The 17375-nt window shown below is 44.3% G+C and overlaps 1 protein-coding gene across 1 annotated transcript in view; it reads right to left on the bottom strand.

Annotated features, from left to right (window-relative positions):
• Positions 1 to 17375, bottom strand: part of LOC121002843 (cytochrome P450 2C29-like) — a 242550-nt gene that overhangs the window by 78322 nt on the left and 146853 nt on the right. Inside the window, exon 6 of the mRNA XM_040434454.1 lies at positions 10575 to 10748. Within this exon, the coding sequence (XP_040290388.1) occupies positions 10575 to 10748 (174 nt within the window). The remainder of the gene's footprint in view (positions 1 to 10574; positions 10749 to 17375) is intronic.

Raw genomic sequence — 17375 nt, 5'->3', positions numbered from 1 at the left:
ATAGTGGAGTTTCAGCTGCAGCACGCACGGGTGAGTCGCACTGCGGAACAGCACCACTTCAGCACCAATGACTGGGCCTCCATGCGAGACCTGTGTGCCCTGTTGCGCTGTTTCGAGTACTCCACCAACATGGCCAGCGGCGATGACGCCGTTATCAGCGTTACAATACCACTGCTATGTCTCCTTGAGAAAACACTTAGGGTGATGATGGAAGAGGATGTTGCTCAGGACGAGGAGGAGGAAGAGGGGTCATCTCTAACACTTTCAGGCCAGTCTTTTAGAAGTGTCTCAGAGGGAGTTTTTTTGCAACAGCAGAGGCCAGGTACAAATTTGGCCAGACAGGGCCCACTACTGGAGGACGAGGAGGATGAGGAGGAGGATGGGGATGAAGCATGTTCACAACGGGGTGGCACCCAACGCAGCTCAGGCCCATCACTGGTGTGTGGATGGGGGGATACGGAGGACGCAGACGATACGCCTCCCACAGAGGACAGCTTGTCCTTGCCTCTGGGCAGCCTGGCACACATGAGCGACTACATGCTTCAGTGCCTGCTCAACGACAGCAGAGTTGCCCACATTTTATTGTGTGCGGACTACTGGGTGGCCACCCTGCTGGATCCCCATTACAAAGACAATGTGTCGTCCTTATTTCCCTCACTGGAGCGTGATCGGAAGATGCGCGACTACAGGCATTCCCGACTGACGCCGGGGGACAAGTGAAAAACAAGGCGAAGGCAGGGGAGGAGGAAGAGGTCGCCAACGCAGCTGTGTCAGCACCAGCACCTCAGAAGGCAGGGTTAGCATGGCCGACATGTGGAAAAGCTTTGTCACCTCGCCGCAACAACCGGCCCCAACTGCTGATATGGAGCGTGTTAGCAGGAGGCAGCATTTGAACAACATGGTGGAACAGTACCTGTGCACATGCCTACACGTACTGACTGATGGTTCTGCCCCATTCAACTTCTGGGTCTCCAAATTGTCCACATGGCCAGAGCTTGCCCTGTATGCCTTGGAGGTGCTGGCCTGCCCTGCAGCCAGTGTACTCTCTGAACGTGTATTTAGCACGGCAGGAGGCGTCATTACAGACAGACGCAGCCGCCTGTCCACAGCCAACGTGGACAAGCTCACATTCATTAAAATGAACCAGGCCTGGATCCCTCAGGACTTGTCTGTACCTTGTGCAGAATAGACAGTTCTAACAGCCTCAACCATCCATCCTTGTACTCAAGTGCACTTATTCCTTTTTTTTTTTTATATGTCCCAATATTTTGGATGATACCCCTATGTAAAAATGCAAAATAACACACATCTGTGTTGGCTACCTATTCCTCCTTCTCCGCCGCTTCCACCTAGACCGCCACGTGAGCCTACACAACCACATCCACCCATTCACCGCATCCTCAACCTCTTCCTCCTACATCATTCCTTATTTTTATTTTTTTAAGGTCTTTTATGTTTTTTTCATTAATTTTCCTATCCACATTTGTTTGCAGAGCATTTGCCATGCTCTTAAGCACATTTTGCTGCCTTTTGCAGCCCTCTAGCTCTTTCCAGGGCTATTTTAGAGCCATTTTAGTGGCCAAAAGTTCGGGTCTCCATCGACTTCAATGGGGTTTGGGTTCGGGGTCAAGTTCGGGTCAACTTCGAGTCCCAAACCCAAACCTTTTTTTTTAAGTTCGGCCGAACCTGCCGAACCCGAACATCCAGGTGTCCGCTCAACTCTATTACCAGCGGCTCCCATCCATTTGCCCATTGTTATATACCTCACTGTCACTCTGACTTTACTAATGCTTTCTTGGCATTAAAGAGCTTGAAAGTGGCTGGATACTGTCTAAGGAGACTATCGAGTGTCATACACGACTTTTCAGGGCAATCAGGACACTTTTGATTTGGAACAAATTTATTCAGATTCAGACCATATAGAATCTGATAACTAAAATGTCAGAATAAGACCTGGAATGGATTTCAGGAATGTCATGCTTCTTTAATCTTTATGCATTGCTTTGTTATTAGTGATCAGCGAGCATGCTCGGCCGAATACTTGTTCGGCTCGAGCATCGCTATGCTCGGCACATGGCAGTACTCAGCCGAGTACCACATGTGTTCGAGTGGCAATGCTCGAGTCTCCTCCCCGCACGTTTCGCAGCTGCTAAGCAGCCAATAAACGTGCAGGTAAGTACCGCCATCACTGTAATGCCAGTAGCCATCTTGGCAGCTGGCATTACAGTGATTGGCTTGCCGGAGTGCGTCATCGGGTGCTATATAGCACCCGATGACATGGGTTCGGCTAATTGCGAGTCAGGGAGAGCTGCGCTTAGGAAGGGACAGACAGTGTAGGGAGATTGTGATCACATTTTATTCAAGTGAATAACGTTTCACAGACCCAAAAGTCCTTTTAAGGACTATTTTGTGTGGTTGGCATCAATTTATTTTAGCAAAGTAGCACTCACATATTTTTCTACATACTTTGCAAAATAGCGATTCTTTTTTTATATAGAGGGTGTCTGAAGTGACTTGTGACATCTATGCAATACCTTCTGTGTGTCAGAGGCAGAGATAGGAAGAATATTAGTGAAAACAATAATTTTTTTCCCCTAATCTATCCACATTTTTGCTCATCCGTGAGTTGTCAGATCTGCTCCGCAATACTTTTTGTGGTTGTCAGTGCCAGATATAGGGAAGAAATTAGAATACAGAAAACACTATTTTTTTTCTAATAATCTATCCACATTTTTGCTGTCAACGGTGTAATCAATGAATTGTATGATCTGCGCTTCAATACATTTTGTTGTTGTCAGGCCCAGATATAGGGAAGAAAATAAATGTAAACATCAGAAAACAGTGTCTGTACCGCAGATTCCAATAATCTGGGCCTAAAATAGTGTCCACATTTTGTGTGTTTCTGTGACATATACTGTCCTGCATCAGAAAACTGTTTCTTCAGAGCAAAATCCAAAAATCTGTGCCTAATCCAGTGTCCATATTTTGTGTGTTTCTGTGACATACAGTATACTGTCCTGCATCAGAAAACTGTGTCTTTAGTGGACTGTAAAACAATCTGCACCACATCTAGTGACAAAACAAATAAAATGAAGAAGTTGAGCACTAAGGGACAGGGAAGTGGGTGAGATGCTGATGGGCGCAATGAAACTGTGCCTGCTGCCAGTGCACCAGAAAAAATAAAACATCCACCGTACCCAGCTACATGTCCAACTTAACTGGGCGGCGCAGGACAACACTGTCCAAGTCGGACCACTGCGAACAGTTGGTCGGTTGGATTGCTGAAGATAATGCTTCCAGTCGGTTAAGCACCACCCTCTCTTCCACCAAGTCCAGTCTCTGTAGCCAAGAGTCTGGTCAACCGAATACTCTCTCTGATAATCCTTCCTCCCATCATGGAGACACTTGCCAAACGAGTGATCCCACACTCGGATATTCCGAGGTGCTCTATTCAGCACCACTATTACATTTGGCCCTCACGCCCAGCACACTTGAAGAGGGACCTGAGATATTGTGCCCTGATTCCCAACCACTTGAGCCTTCACAGTCTCAAGAAGCTGACGGTGAGACACAGTTACCAATCACTGAGGTTCTGGTTAGGTCAAGTCAGGAGGATGAGCAGAGTCAGGAAGTGGAAGAGGAGGTGGTTGACGATGTGGTCACTGATCCAACATGGGAAGGTGAAAAACCGAGCGAGGACAGCAGTACAGAGGGTGAGGGATCCGAAGCACCGCAACAGGCTGGAAGAGGCAGTGGTGTTGCAAAAGGGAGAAGTCGGCCCACACCAAACAGGCCCGAAACCATTACACCGAGCAACCCCATGCATAAATCTACCTTGCCAAGGGGTAGGTGTTTCGCAGTATGGCGCTTTTTTGAGGAAAGTGCAGACAACAAAAGAGTAGTAGTTTGCAACCCACAGTTGTAGCACTGCTGTGGGTAAGCGTCAACAGGCCGTGCTGAAGTTGATCTGTTTAGGGGACAAACAGCACACCTCCGCAGAGCTGTGGCAGGGTATAAGGGACCAGACCGAGCTGTGTCTCTCGCCACTCAACCTACAACCAGGCATGGTTGTGTCTGACAATGGCCGTAACTTGGTGGCGGCATTGGAGCTCGGCAACCTGACACACATTCAATGCCTAGCCCACGTCTTAAACTTAGTGGTTCAGCGATTTATCAAAACCTACCCTAATTTGCCAGAGCTACTAGTGAAGGTGCGCCGCGTGTGTGCCCATTTCTGCTTGCGGCTTCCAGCTCACTGACTGTTGTGCGACGTGAGCACCCGCTGGAACTCTACGTTCCACATGTTGGCCATGCTTTGTGAGCAGCAGAGGGCAGTTGTGGAATACCAGCTGCAACATGGTCGTTGCCTTTAGAGTCAACTACCACTATTCACAAGCGAGGAGTGGGCATTGATGGCAGACCTCTGTGAGGTTTTAAAAAACTTTGATAAATCCACACAGATGATTAGTGGCGATAATGCTATTATCAGCGTAACCATCCCACTGCTGTGTCTACTCAAACGATCGCTGCTCACAATTAAGGACGACACTCTGAATGTGGCAGACGACGAAGTGGGGGAGGACATTACACAGGTTGATAGCCAGCCCACCCTCAGTACGTCTTCTCAGCGCGAATTGGACCATGGAGAGGAGGAGAAGGAGCTGGAGACAGTTGCCTCTGCTAAAGAGGGTAGTACTCATGGAAATTTAATTCCATCTATTCAGCGTGGATGGGCAGAAGAGGAGGAGGATGAGGAGATGGAGAGTCATCCTGATGTTGACATTGACGTCTTGCCTGTTGGTACTCTGGCACACATGGCTGACTTCATGTTAGGCTGCCTTTCCTGCCACCCTCACGTTATACGCATTTTAGATAACACGGATTACTGGGTGTTCACCCTTCTCGACCCCCGCTACAAAGAGAACTTCTCATGTCTCATTCCTCTGGTGGAGAGGACGAGCAAAATGGTGCAAATTTTTCATCTGACAACGCTGGTGGCAGAGTCCGTACTTCCTTAGGCAACTGAGGAAGATAGACAAGAGGAATACACAGCAGTTCCAACAAAGGCAGGACAACACTCTACAAGGCATTAGAGACTTTCATGACACCCCGCCAGCAACCTCACCCTAAAGCGCGGCCTAGTGGTACAAGGAGGGAAAAGTTTTGGAAGATGGTGAAGGAGTACATAGCAGACCGTGTCAGCGTCCTAAATGATCCCTCAGTGCCTTACAACTACTGGGTGTCCAAGCTGGACATGTGGCACGAACTTGCGCTCTACGCCTTGGAGGTGCTGGCCTGCCCTGCGCCAGCGTTTTGTCTGAGCGTGTATTTAGTGCTGCTGGTGGCATTATAACAGATGAGCGTATCCGCTTGTCCACTGGCAATGTTGACAGGTTGACTCACATAAAAATGAACAAGGCCTGGATTGACCATGACTTCTCAACTCCACCAGAGGAGAGCAGAGCTGAAGATGAACATAAAGGTAATTTCAATTTATCATTTATAATGTACTCAATCTACTGTTGTGTATTCCCATGCACCTTTTCCACCACAAGTAGAATATATGGTTGAATTTTGTTTTCACGTCCTCCTCCTCCTCATCCAGATTGTCTATATTCCCTTCACTATAATTTTTTTTAATAGGGTCTGCTCAGCAGCAGGCCCTCACCCCTAATGTTTTAGAAGGTCAGTTCAGCAGCACTCCCTCGCCCCTAATGTTTTAGAGGGTCAGCTCACATGCAGGCCCGCACCTAAAATCTTTGACTTGGTCAGCTCACCTGCAGGCCTGCAACTCAATGTGAATGAGGCCCTCCTTTATGTGATATACAGGTTGTATCGGAGTGCCTCTTCCTTGTAATTTTTGACAGCACTTGTACTTTCTATACAAGTAAATATACAAGAAAGAATGTTTTCAATCAATTTTTCCTATAAAATAGATTTTTTACTTTGGTTTTGTGTGTAAAACCTTAATTACAGGGTGGGCCATTTATATGGATACACCTTAATAAAATGGGAATGGTTGGTGATATTAACTTCCTGTTTGTATAGAGAAAAGGAGAGAAGAAAGAGCCAGGAGGCCGCGCCTCGTGTGTGTGGCTGTATATTTGGTTTAAACGCACTGTATACAAGAAGCGCTTATCCGTATATTGTTGTGTGAAGCCACAACAACTGTAGAAAGCTTGTGCTGGTATTCTCCCGTCCAGCATGCGGGGTCCTGTACTGCTGCCAAGGGTTCCTTTTTCTCTGCCCCAGACGGTGGCAGGAGAAATAAGAATGAAGATAAAAGATATAGTGGTTTTTGAACCCTATTTGCGGCGCTGAAAACAGGAGGCAGATTCTCGTGAAGTATTTTTTTAAAAAATTGAATAGCTTATTTATTCTTTTGTCAACGCGTTTCAAGGGCGCACAGCCCTCTTCGTCAGGACAATAAAAGCATATGCTTTTATTGTCCTGACGAAGAGGGCTGTGCGCCCTTGAAACGCGTTGACAAAAGAATAAATAAGCTATTCAATTTTTTTTAAAAAGACTTCACGAGAATCTGCCTCCTGTTTTCAGCGCCGCAAATAGGGTTCAAAAACCACTATATCTTTTATCTTCAACTTCCTGTTTGTGGCACATTAGTATATGTGAGGGGGGAAACTTTTCAAGATGGGTGGTGACCATGGCGGCCATTTTGAAGTCGGACATTTTGAATCCAACTTTTGTTTTTTTAATAGGAAGAGGGTCATGTGACACAATAAACTTATTGGTAATTTCCACGAAAAACAATGGTGTGCTTGGTTTTAACGTATCTTTATTCTTTCATGAGTTATTTACAAGTTTCTCTTTGCTTACAGCCATTGACATGTCGCCGAGGTTAACACGTGAGGAGCGGATAGAAATTGTGTTGATGTCTAGTAAACGCAGTAACCGGGTCATTGCAGCAGATTTCAATGCAAGACACCCTACGAGACCACCCATCTCCCATGCTACAGTTAGCAAACTGCTTGCTAAGTTTCGTGAAACTGGTTCAGTGTTGGATTTGCCAAAATGTGGACGCATGAAATCTCTCTCTAATGAAGAAACATCAGTGGCTGTCCTAGCTTCATTCAGCAAGAGCCCACAGCGTAGCACTCGCCGCATGTCACTGGAGAGTGGCATTAGTCGAACATCCCTTCGGTGGATATTAGCTACTCACAAATGGCCCCTTACAAACTCCAGCTACTGCAGCATCTCAACGAGGATGACCCAGATCGGCGCACTGAATTTGCAGAATGGGCAAAACAAAAATTGGAACAGGACCCTCAGTTTACGCAGAAGATTTTGTTTAGTGATGAGGCAAACTTTTATGTGAATGGTGAAGTTAACAAACAAAACCACCGCTATTGGTCTGACACTAACCCACATTGGATAGATCCCTCCAAGACTGTTGGAACAAAAAAATTGATGGTATGGTGTGGTATATGGGGTACAAAGATAGTGGTGCCATTCTTCATCAATGGAAACCTCAAGGCCACTGGATATACTAAATTGCTACATGATGATGTGTTTCCCTCTTTATGCACTGAAGCTGGCACGTTCCCTGAGTTTTTCCAGCAAGATGGTGCACCACCACATTATGGGTGTCAGGTCCGAGCATTCCTAGATGAACAGTTTCCTGGAAAGTGGATTGGTCGATCTGACCCCCTTAGACTTTTATCTTTGGGGTCATCTGAAGGCAATTGTCTATGCTGTGAAGATACGAGATGTGCAGCACCTGAAACTACGGATACTGGAAGCCTGTGCTAGCATTTCTCCTGCGGTGTTGCTATCAGTGTGTGAAGAGTGGGAGAAGAGGGTTGCATTGACAATCCAACACAATGGGCAGCACATTGAACACATTTTATAAGTGGTCAGAAACTTGTAAATAACTCATGAAAGAATAAAGTTACGTTAAAACCAAGCACATCATTGTTTTTCTTGTGAAATTCCCAATAAGTTTGATGTGTCACATGACCCTCTTCCTATTGAAAAAACAAAAGTTGGATTCAAAATGGCCGGCTTCAAAATGGCCGCCATGGTCAACACCCATCTTGAAAAGTTTCCCCCCTCACATACCTCACATATACTAATGTGCCACAAACAGGAAGTTAATATCACCAACCATTCCCATTTTACTAAGGTGTATCCATATAAATGGCCCACCCTGTAGATTGTGGGCCTGGTGATCAGTTTAAGCCCTTTTAAGCAGCATCATCAGCAGCATGGTGATAAAAATGAGTGGCAAGGTGACATACTGTGTAGATGGCAGTATGAGGAGGCCACATGGTGGCACAATGACTGAGTCTGGATAAAAGACTGAGGCCACAGATTGTTGAGAAAGATGCAGATGGAAACAATCTGTGGAGCTGTATCACGATCACCTGCAGATTAATGCAGACCAGGGCGTAGCTATAAGGGCAGCAGGGGAAGCTGCAGCTTTTGGGCCCTGACCCAGAAGGGGCCCATCCAGGAGGAGCAGGACTAAAGGATTTGGTCAGGGCCCCCTCAACAGTATTACACAATGAAATAAGATACAGTGACAGCATAGACAGTGTATAAAACGGATGGAACAGCTGCTGGCCTGGTCTGATAAAGCGATCTTTACTAGCCACAGGAATGGGGGCGGCATGAAAGGAAGGGGTCGCCAAAAAAATTACTGTGGGATGGAGCCCCATTCAAAAATTTGCTGAGGGGCCCAGTCAATTCTAGCTACGCCACTGATGCTGCCCACAAAAGCAAGCCTTAATTTAATTGTGGGCCTGGTGATCAGTTTAAGGTCTTTTAAGCAGCATCAGCAGCAGCATGGTGATAAAAATGAGTGGCGAGGTGACATGGTTTAGAGATGGCAGCATGAGGAGGCCACATAGTGGCACAATGACTGAGTCTGGATTAAAGACTAATCTGTGGAGCTGTATCACGGTCACCTGCAGACTAATGCAGCCATCCAATTCAAGTTGGGTTTGTCGGTTCCACCTCAGCTCACCAGCAGGCCCACACCTAAAATCTTTTACTGGGTCAGCTCACATGCAGGCCTGCGTCTTAAATCTTTTACATGGTCAACTCACATGCAGGCCCGCAACTCATGCTGCCTTACTTTGAAGTAGTAGCTGTAGCCGTTTATCAGGCTCCCTCTCCGAAATCGAACAATGATTCCCCGTTACCGGTGATCAACATGGTAGGCGCATAAAAGAACATCAAAAGTTGATTGGGAAGATATCCAAATGGATCGTGGACGTCACGGGGACGTGCGATCAGGCAGAAGTTATGTAGAGTCAACAAAGCGGCAGCAGGGCCTCTCCTCTATAACGTTTCCTCATCCAAAATACCGCAGTGACATTCCCTGTAATTTTTTATTACTCATTCCAGTAACAGGGCATCTTAGGAGTCTTGTATTGTTATTTATCGTCACTACCTCCCCGAGTCAGGCGTGGGTAATTACCGCGCGCCTGCTGCCTTCCTTCGATTTTTCCGCTTTAATAACTTGACCCACCCTCTCCACCCAATCAGATTTCAGCCATTGACCTCCCTTGGATGTGGTATCCCTTTCTCAGGCTCCCTCCCCGGCATCGAACCCTGATTCCCCATTATCCGTGATCACCATGGTAGGCGCAGAAAAGAACATCGAAAGCTGATAGGGCAGACATCCGAATGGATCGTCGCCGTCACGGGGACGTGCAATCGACCAGAGGTTATCTAGAGTTACTAAAGCAGCAGCAGCAGCCCTCGCCCCTAAGGATTTAGATGGTCAGATCAGCAGGCCCTTGCTCCAAATGTTTTTGAGGGTCACCAGCAGGCAATCAATCATAATGTGTCAAGGGTGTGTATGATGCCCTCATTTATGTGTAACAAAGGGTGTATTGTAGTGTCGGTTCCTTGTAATTTTTGGCAGCTCTTTCACTTAGTGCATAGGCTTTGTCAGTGTAGGAGTCCCACTACCTGAACAATTGTACCACAATGTGAATTAGGCCCTCCTTTATGTGATATACAGGCTGTATCGGAGCGCCTCTTCCTTGTAATATTTGCAGCACTTGCACTTTATATACAATTAAATATACAGGAAAGAATGTTTCCGAACAATTTTTCCTGTAAAATTGATTTTTTGGGGGGGTGATTTGTGCGTATTTTTGTCAGTCTGTAAAAGTGGCCTACAACTCGGACAACATGGTTCCCATCAGCGACCTGGGAGTCCAAGATGCATCCAGACATTGTCCCCATTGTGTTCCTGTCACTTTCTGACCTTTTCCAATGGACCAGGCACCCTACCCTCTTCAGAGCAGGGGGTGACTGGTTGTCTCCCGTTGACTTCCATTATACTCGGGTGCTTGGCCGAGCACACAAATAAAGCAATTTGTTCGGCCAGAACACCCAAACACTTTGGTGCTTGATCATCACTATTTGTTATATTAGCTTCATGTGTGTGTATGGAAGGATCATCTCAGAAACTTGCACAATTGTAACTGAAGATCTCAAATTTAATTAGGCTGTCATTTAGGACTCGAGTCAAATAAGATTAAGCAACAATTTGAGGTCATGTAGACTACATTTTCTCAGGTCACCCTCAAAAATTCCCTTACCTCCTTTATCTTCATCAGGTAATGGTCCAGGAAATCCCGCTGTGATTCCGGATTCAAAGTCTCTTTGTGATACTTTATATACTTTTTCACAAATGTTGAAAGAAATTTTGTTCTTTTAAGGACTTGATGTCTGATGACCGGGACCTTCAGAAGAGCTGGGACAGTATTGCAGAGCTGCAGAGAGAGGACAAGAAGAAAAGATGAACATGAGGATTACATATAAGAATGAGCTGTCCAAGAAAGCAAGAAGACATAAATGTATTGCAATGTTCCGTCTAAGTGAGCGGGCCAGTACGTTCAGTGGACATGATTCACTCCAAACTGGGCAACCCAGAACAACAGCAAATAAATTAGGGATAAGGCAGTGAGGGGTTTAATGACTGCATATTTGCTGGTCTAGAGCAGAGAAGGGGCTAATTCAGGATCCTTAGGTGTTTAGGAAACCAATTTATGTTATTAATGTGCCCAACTTTTCTTCCCCACGTGTATCGAAAATGTGCGCACCTCCTCATAGATGTCTTATAACACGAAATGCTATGTTATTCAATTAGGATATCTTTTTTGACCTATGGATTGTCTGGGCGTCATCATTGTTCTTATTGGGAACTTGGTGTGCCTTAATACGTAGGGTTGGATCTTGGTCCCTCATAGGGTCTCTATTGTATACAGTATTTTTAACTTATTTGAGGCTTTAACCCCTTAGTGACTAGCTTGTTTGGGCCTTAATGGCAAAGAGATATTTTTTTTATTTTTTCATTGTCACCTTCCAAGGGCTATAACTATTTTTATTTTACTGTCTATGTAGCAGTATGGTGGGCTTGTTTTTTTGCTGGACACATTGTAGTTATTAATGGCACCATTTTGGTCTACAAAAAACTTACTGAATAACTTTTATGAACTCGTTTTTGGAGAGAGATGGGAAAAAAACAGCAATACTGCCAGTGAGTTTTTATGTCATAAATTTTGCGGTGTTCATTTTTCGGCATAAGTAACATGATTACTTTATTTTCTGGTTCAGTACAATTACAGCATTTACAATTTTTTTTTACGTTTTACTACTATTACACAATAAAAACCCTTTTTTTAAAAAGTAGAAAATGTTTTTGCATCACCGCATCCCAAGACCCATAGTGGTTTGATTATTCTTTCTACAGAGCTGTGTGAGGGCTTGATTTTTGTGAGACAACTTGTGATTTTCTAGTTTTCATTGGTATCATTTTGGGGTACATAACACTTTTTGATCACTTTTTATTTGTTTTTGTGGCGAATAAGCAGCAATTCCTTTTTTTATGACCTTCACCATATGGGATAAATTACATGATAATTGTGTAGTGCAGGTCATAACGGACACGGCAATACCATATATGTATATATGTCCACAAGAGGACTATAATTGCCAATCTTTTGATTGCTTCTAAAATACATTGCACAATTCCTATAATGTATTTTAATGTCAGTGCTATTCTGACATTCACCAGCAGGGTGCACCAGAGAGGTGCAGCGTCTTAGGAAACACTGGAGGCAGTCCTATGGCCTACACTAGGCCTTGGCCTGCCGTCACTGGCATCGACACCACTATGTCAGTGAGAGGTCCCGTTCTAGCCTTGCTCCTCTTGACTAGATTGCACAGCATTAGCCCTCTTTCACACTACAGTATGTCCATTTCAGTGTTTTGCGTTCCGTTTTTAACGGATCCGTTGTTCCGTTTTTTTGGTTCCGTTGTGTTTCCGTTTCCGTTCCGTCGTTCCGTTCCGTTTTTCCGTATGGCATATACAGTATACAGTAATTACATTGAAAAAATTGGGCTGGCCATAACATTTTCAATAGATGGTTCAGAAAAAACGGAACGGAAACGGAAGACATACGGATACATTTTCGTATGTGTTCCGTTTTTTTTGCGGACCCATTGACTTTAATGGAGGCACAGAACGTGATTTGCGGCCAAATATAGGACATCTATAGGACAGTTCTATCTTTCAACGGAACGGAAAAACGGAAATACGGAAACGGAATGCATACGTAACACATTCCGTTTTTTTTGCGGAACCATTGAAATGAATGGTTCCGTATACAGACCGTATACGGACCGCAAAAAACGGACCGCAAAACATAAAAAAAAAACGGTAGTGTGAAAGAGACCTTAAACTGAAAGTCCTGGAATGTATTGTATTACACTGACAGCAATATGTCAGTGCAAGTCAGGAGATTTCAGGACTTTCAGGGTTACACAGCATTATAAATCACTTTAATGCTGTGCAATTCTGTCATAAGGAGCAAAGCCAGAATGGAACCTCTCACTGAAATATGCTACAGGTTTATTGAATTCAACTCACTTGTGTGTGTCTGGCCTTAAAGGGCCAGTATGTGCCCTTATTCTTCCCTGTCCTATCACAGGTCACTTCTGGGTATTAATGGGTCCCTCCTCTAGTGGAAAGTGCCTGAGCTTTAGGATAATAATTTCTAGTTAGCCAGTGAAGATGTGCTATCCTTTTTGTCTGCCCATGTACTGAACATATGCCTGTTAACCGGCTCTGATATTCCACTGCCTGCCCTGACCTGTCTACCATACTCTCTGCTACCCGAACCTTGGATTGTTTTACAGATATGCACAAACTCTGCCTGCCCTGAACTATGTCTGTTAACTGATTAAGAGTATTGCCTAATCCCTTGGTGCTTCAAACTGATGTCTCTGACCCCCATGGGTCAACTGCCAAAAGCCTGGTGGCTCCCCAGATGCAAATAAAAGATATCTGTACAGGGGATAAAGGGTAAAAACCAGAGGACTGCCAAGATAATGCCCTTAGTACTAGAACAAAGACAAACTGGATAGTTGGTACAGTGGGTCCATACCCACTGCTTATTATATTTCCTTACTTAAGAGTACTGCCATCCTTCGGTTTTCAGATACTGGTTTGGTGTTTGGTTGAGGCCCTGGGGGGGTTTTACCCCCAGACAAATCTACATAATTATTCTTCTATTGATATATGGCAACTTAATTTCAGTTCTAATGGCTAATTGGTGTACACAGCATGTGAAGTAACACACAATATGATTACAGTATAAGACATATAAAGCTACAGATCTCCTTTTACTATCATGTACAGTACTGTAGTACTGAAGTTTTAGGAAGGTTTTAAAAACCTAAAAAGTAAGTTTTTAAAATAGAAGTGTTAATAGTTGTTTTTAATCAAGTAACAAAAAGGAAAGTGAATAAACAAAAGAGAAATTTAAGTTCAATCAATTGTAAGGTATCGCTCTCTCTCAGGGGGTTGCAATCACAGACTTATTCGCAGACAACAGGATGTAATGTCCACACTGGTGCTTTATTATGGCACTTCAGCACACGCACAAACATAAGCATCAAAATAAACTCCTGCCCGTCTGGGCTCTAACTAATACAAAGTTTGCTTCCTGACTCACCTCTAATCACAGCTTATACACAGGGTCTCAAGGTCCAGGCCTTAACAGATCCGCTCATCGAACACAAGTCCATACAGGGAAGAGATCCGGCTACATACAGCCTCGTTGCCCCTCAGCCCTCCTGGCTGAGACCACCCAGAGCCTCCACAGGCCTCTGTTTCCAAGTCCTCTCTCCCCAGACTGACACACAGAGGCTTGGTTTTATCCCTCCTTGATTACAGCAGACCTCACCTGCGATCACCTCTGGCAAAAGACAACACCCGTACTATAAGGTTGTGGACTGGCAGATCCCACTACCAAATCTATCCACCAGTCCAAATAAAATCCAGCCCAGAACAAAACGTAGACAAAACTGTATCAGCAAACTAAGCTTGCTGGAATTTATTTATCTCACCCAGCTGAGGTATCTGGGTGGGATATACAGCACTGTACACATCACCACACAATATTTGGTGTGACCACCCTTTTACTTTAAAACAGCACACATTCTTCTAGGTACACGTGCACAAGGTCAAGGATTTTGTAGGATTGCGGTCATGTGCAGAATGAAACAATTATACAGAACCAAACATGTAATAATGATCTTCATTTTCGTATGTAGGTTTAAACATGGTCATTAACAGAAACAAAAAAAACTGTGTAGGAGGCTTAAAACCTGGTAAGGAACAGCCAAACTCTACTAAAGTGAGGTTGTGGAAAACAGTGTAATGTCACAGATCATACACCATGTTAAGTCTGATGATGGGAGTGATCTCTGTACTGCCCCCTGACGTATTTATACATTTTTATTTGATCTCCTTTCTGTTTTTTAAACATAATTTTAATAATAATATAATAATGGATAACCCTAATCTTGATAATTTTTCTGGGACCTGTAGTTGCCCCATTCCAGTTATTACTTTAGTTGCCCTCCTCTGAACCCTCTCCAGCTCTGCTATGTCTGCCTTGTTCTCAGGACCCCAGAACTGTACACAGTACTCCATGTGTGGTCTGACTAGTGATTTATAAAGTGGTAGGACTATGTTCTCATCACAGGCATCTATGCCCCTTCTGATGCAGCCCATTATCTTATTGGCCTTGGCAGCAGCTGCCTGACACTGGTTTCTACAGTTTAGTTTGCTGTCCACTAAAATTCCTAGGTCCTTCTCCATGTCAGTGTTACCCAGTGTTTTACCATTTAGTATGTACGGGTGACTTGCATTATTCCTTCCTACGTGCATAACCTTACATTTGTCAGTGTTAAACCTTATCTGCCACTTCTCTGCTCTACTCACGCCTCCTCTGTAGTATATAATATAGCAATAAGACAGCACTACTCACTGGACACTTCCAGCTGATCCAATTTGTGGTGGTGCTTGCAGCGTCAAGTCCCAGCCTTTTGGTCCCCACAAACGTCAGATAATGGTATAAAGCTACGGCACTCCAATGATTCTTTATCTTCTAAAGTTTATTTGCACCGAAAATAGCAACGTTTCGACCTATCCGGTCTTTATCAAGCTTAATAAAGACCGGATAGGTCGAAACGTTGCTATTTTCGGTGCAAATAAACTTTAGAAGATAAAGAATCATTGGAGTGCCGTAGCTTTATACGATTATCCTCTGTAGTATATATATATATATATATATATATATATAAATATATATATATACAGTACAGACCAAAAGTTTGGACACACCTTCTCATTCAAAGAGTTTTCTATTTTCATGACTATGAAGGCATCAAAACTATGAATTAACACATGTGGAATTATATACATAACAAACAAGTGTGAAACAACTGAAAATATGTCATATTCTAGGTTCTTCAAAGTAGCCACCTTTTGCTTTGATTACTGCTTTGCACACTCTTGGCATTCTCTTGATGAGCTTCAAGAGGTAGTCCCCTGAAATGGTCTTCCAACAGTATTGAAGGAGTTCCCAGAGATGCTTAGCACTTGTTGGCCCTTTTGCCTTCACTCTGCGGTCCAGCTCACCCCAAACCATCTCGATTGGGTTCAGGTCCGGTGACTGTGGAGGCCAGGTCATCTGGCGCAGCACCCCATCACTCTCCTTCATGGTCAAATAGCCCTTACTTTCAAAGTTTTCCCAATTTTTCGGCTGACTGACTGACCTTCATTTCTTAAAGTAATGATTGCCACTCGTTTTTCTTTACTTAGCTGCTTTTTTCTTGCCATAATACAAATTCTAACAGTCTATTCAGTAGGACTATCAGCTGTGTATCCACCTGACTTCTCCTCAACGCAACTGATGGTCCCAACCCCATTTATAAGGCAAGAAATCCCACTTATTAAACCTGACAGGGCACACCTGTGAAATGAAAACCATTTCAGGGGTCTACCTCTTGAAGCTCATCAAGAGAATGCCAAGAGTGTGCAAAGCAGTAATCAAAGCAAAAGGTGGCTACTTTGAAGAACCTAGAATATGACATATTTTCAGTTGTTTCACACTTGTTTGTTATGTATATAATTCCACATGTGTTAATTCATAGTTTTGATGCCTTCATAGTCATGAAAATAAAGAAAACTCTTTGAATGAGAAGGTGTGTCCAAACTTTTGGTCTGTACTGTATATATATATATATATATATATATATATATATTGTAGGGATTTGCTCTGGTAGGCAGGGTAAGCGGACGCAGTACAGAGGCAAGAACATGGTAGTAAAGCAAAAAGTTCAGTGTTTATTCACACCCAAGGAAAAACATAACACAAACACTTTGCAGAGTCCTGGTGTTAATTCACACCACAGGAATTCCTCGTGTTATTTCACACGGCCAAAGTCCACAGAACTCAAAACAAACATGTCACCTGGATATCCACAGCAGGCTTTAGGGCGCCTGGCTTCCAGCTGGTGGCTCTCATGCAGCTCCAAGAGACACAGAGCCTTCACAGCTCCACTTTCACTTGGAGGAACATACCACACCCAGCTGAGCTGCTGGCTGGGTTTTTAAACCCCAGCCCAAAACCTGGCCTGGACGTGGGGAACAGCCACCCACCCTGCTCTTTGGCTGCTCCCAATAAGAACCGGCCCGATTCGGCTTTTCAGCCACACTAAGAATAAACAGTGTCAGCGAGTACTAGCTGTGGCTGACACATAAAATAACCGGTTCTTATCTCACCGAGGCCAGGAACCTCGGTGACAATTACCTTCCGTCAATGACGGACCCTTGCGCCTTCCTACAATATATAAAGGAAGTATATGTGTATGTTCCGCGAAAACTCTAAAACGCAACCATCCATTTCTACGAAACTTGGTATACACATCCCTTGCTACCTGGAAAGAATTCTTGCGGGGGTCTCAGCTCTCTAGGACGTACCGTTCCCGAGATATTCCCAAAAAATTACCTGCATTATCCAATACAAGCCTTTCACCTAAATCCT

This window comes from Bufo bufo, chromosome 5 (genome assembly GCF_905171765.1).
Source record: "Bufo bufo chromosome 5, aBufBuf1.1, whole genome shotgun sequence".
NCBI classification, from domain to species: domain Eukaryota; kingdom Metazoa; phylum Chordata; class Amphibia; order Anura; family Bufonidae; genus Bufo; species Bufo bufo.
Note: the sequence above shows the minus strand (reverse complement) of the source record. Positions and strands in the feature narration are given on the sequence as shown.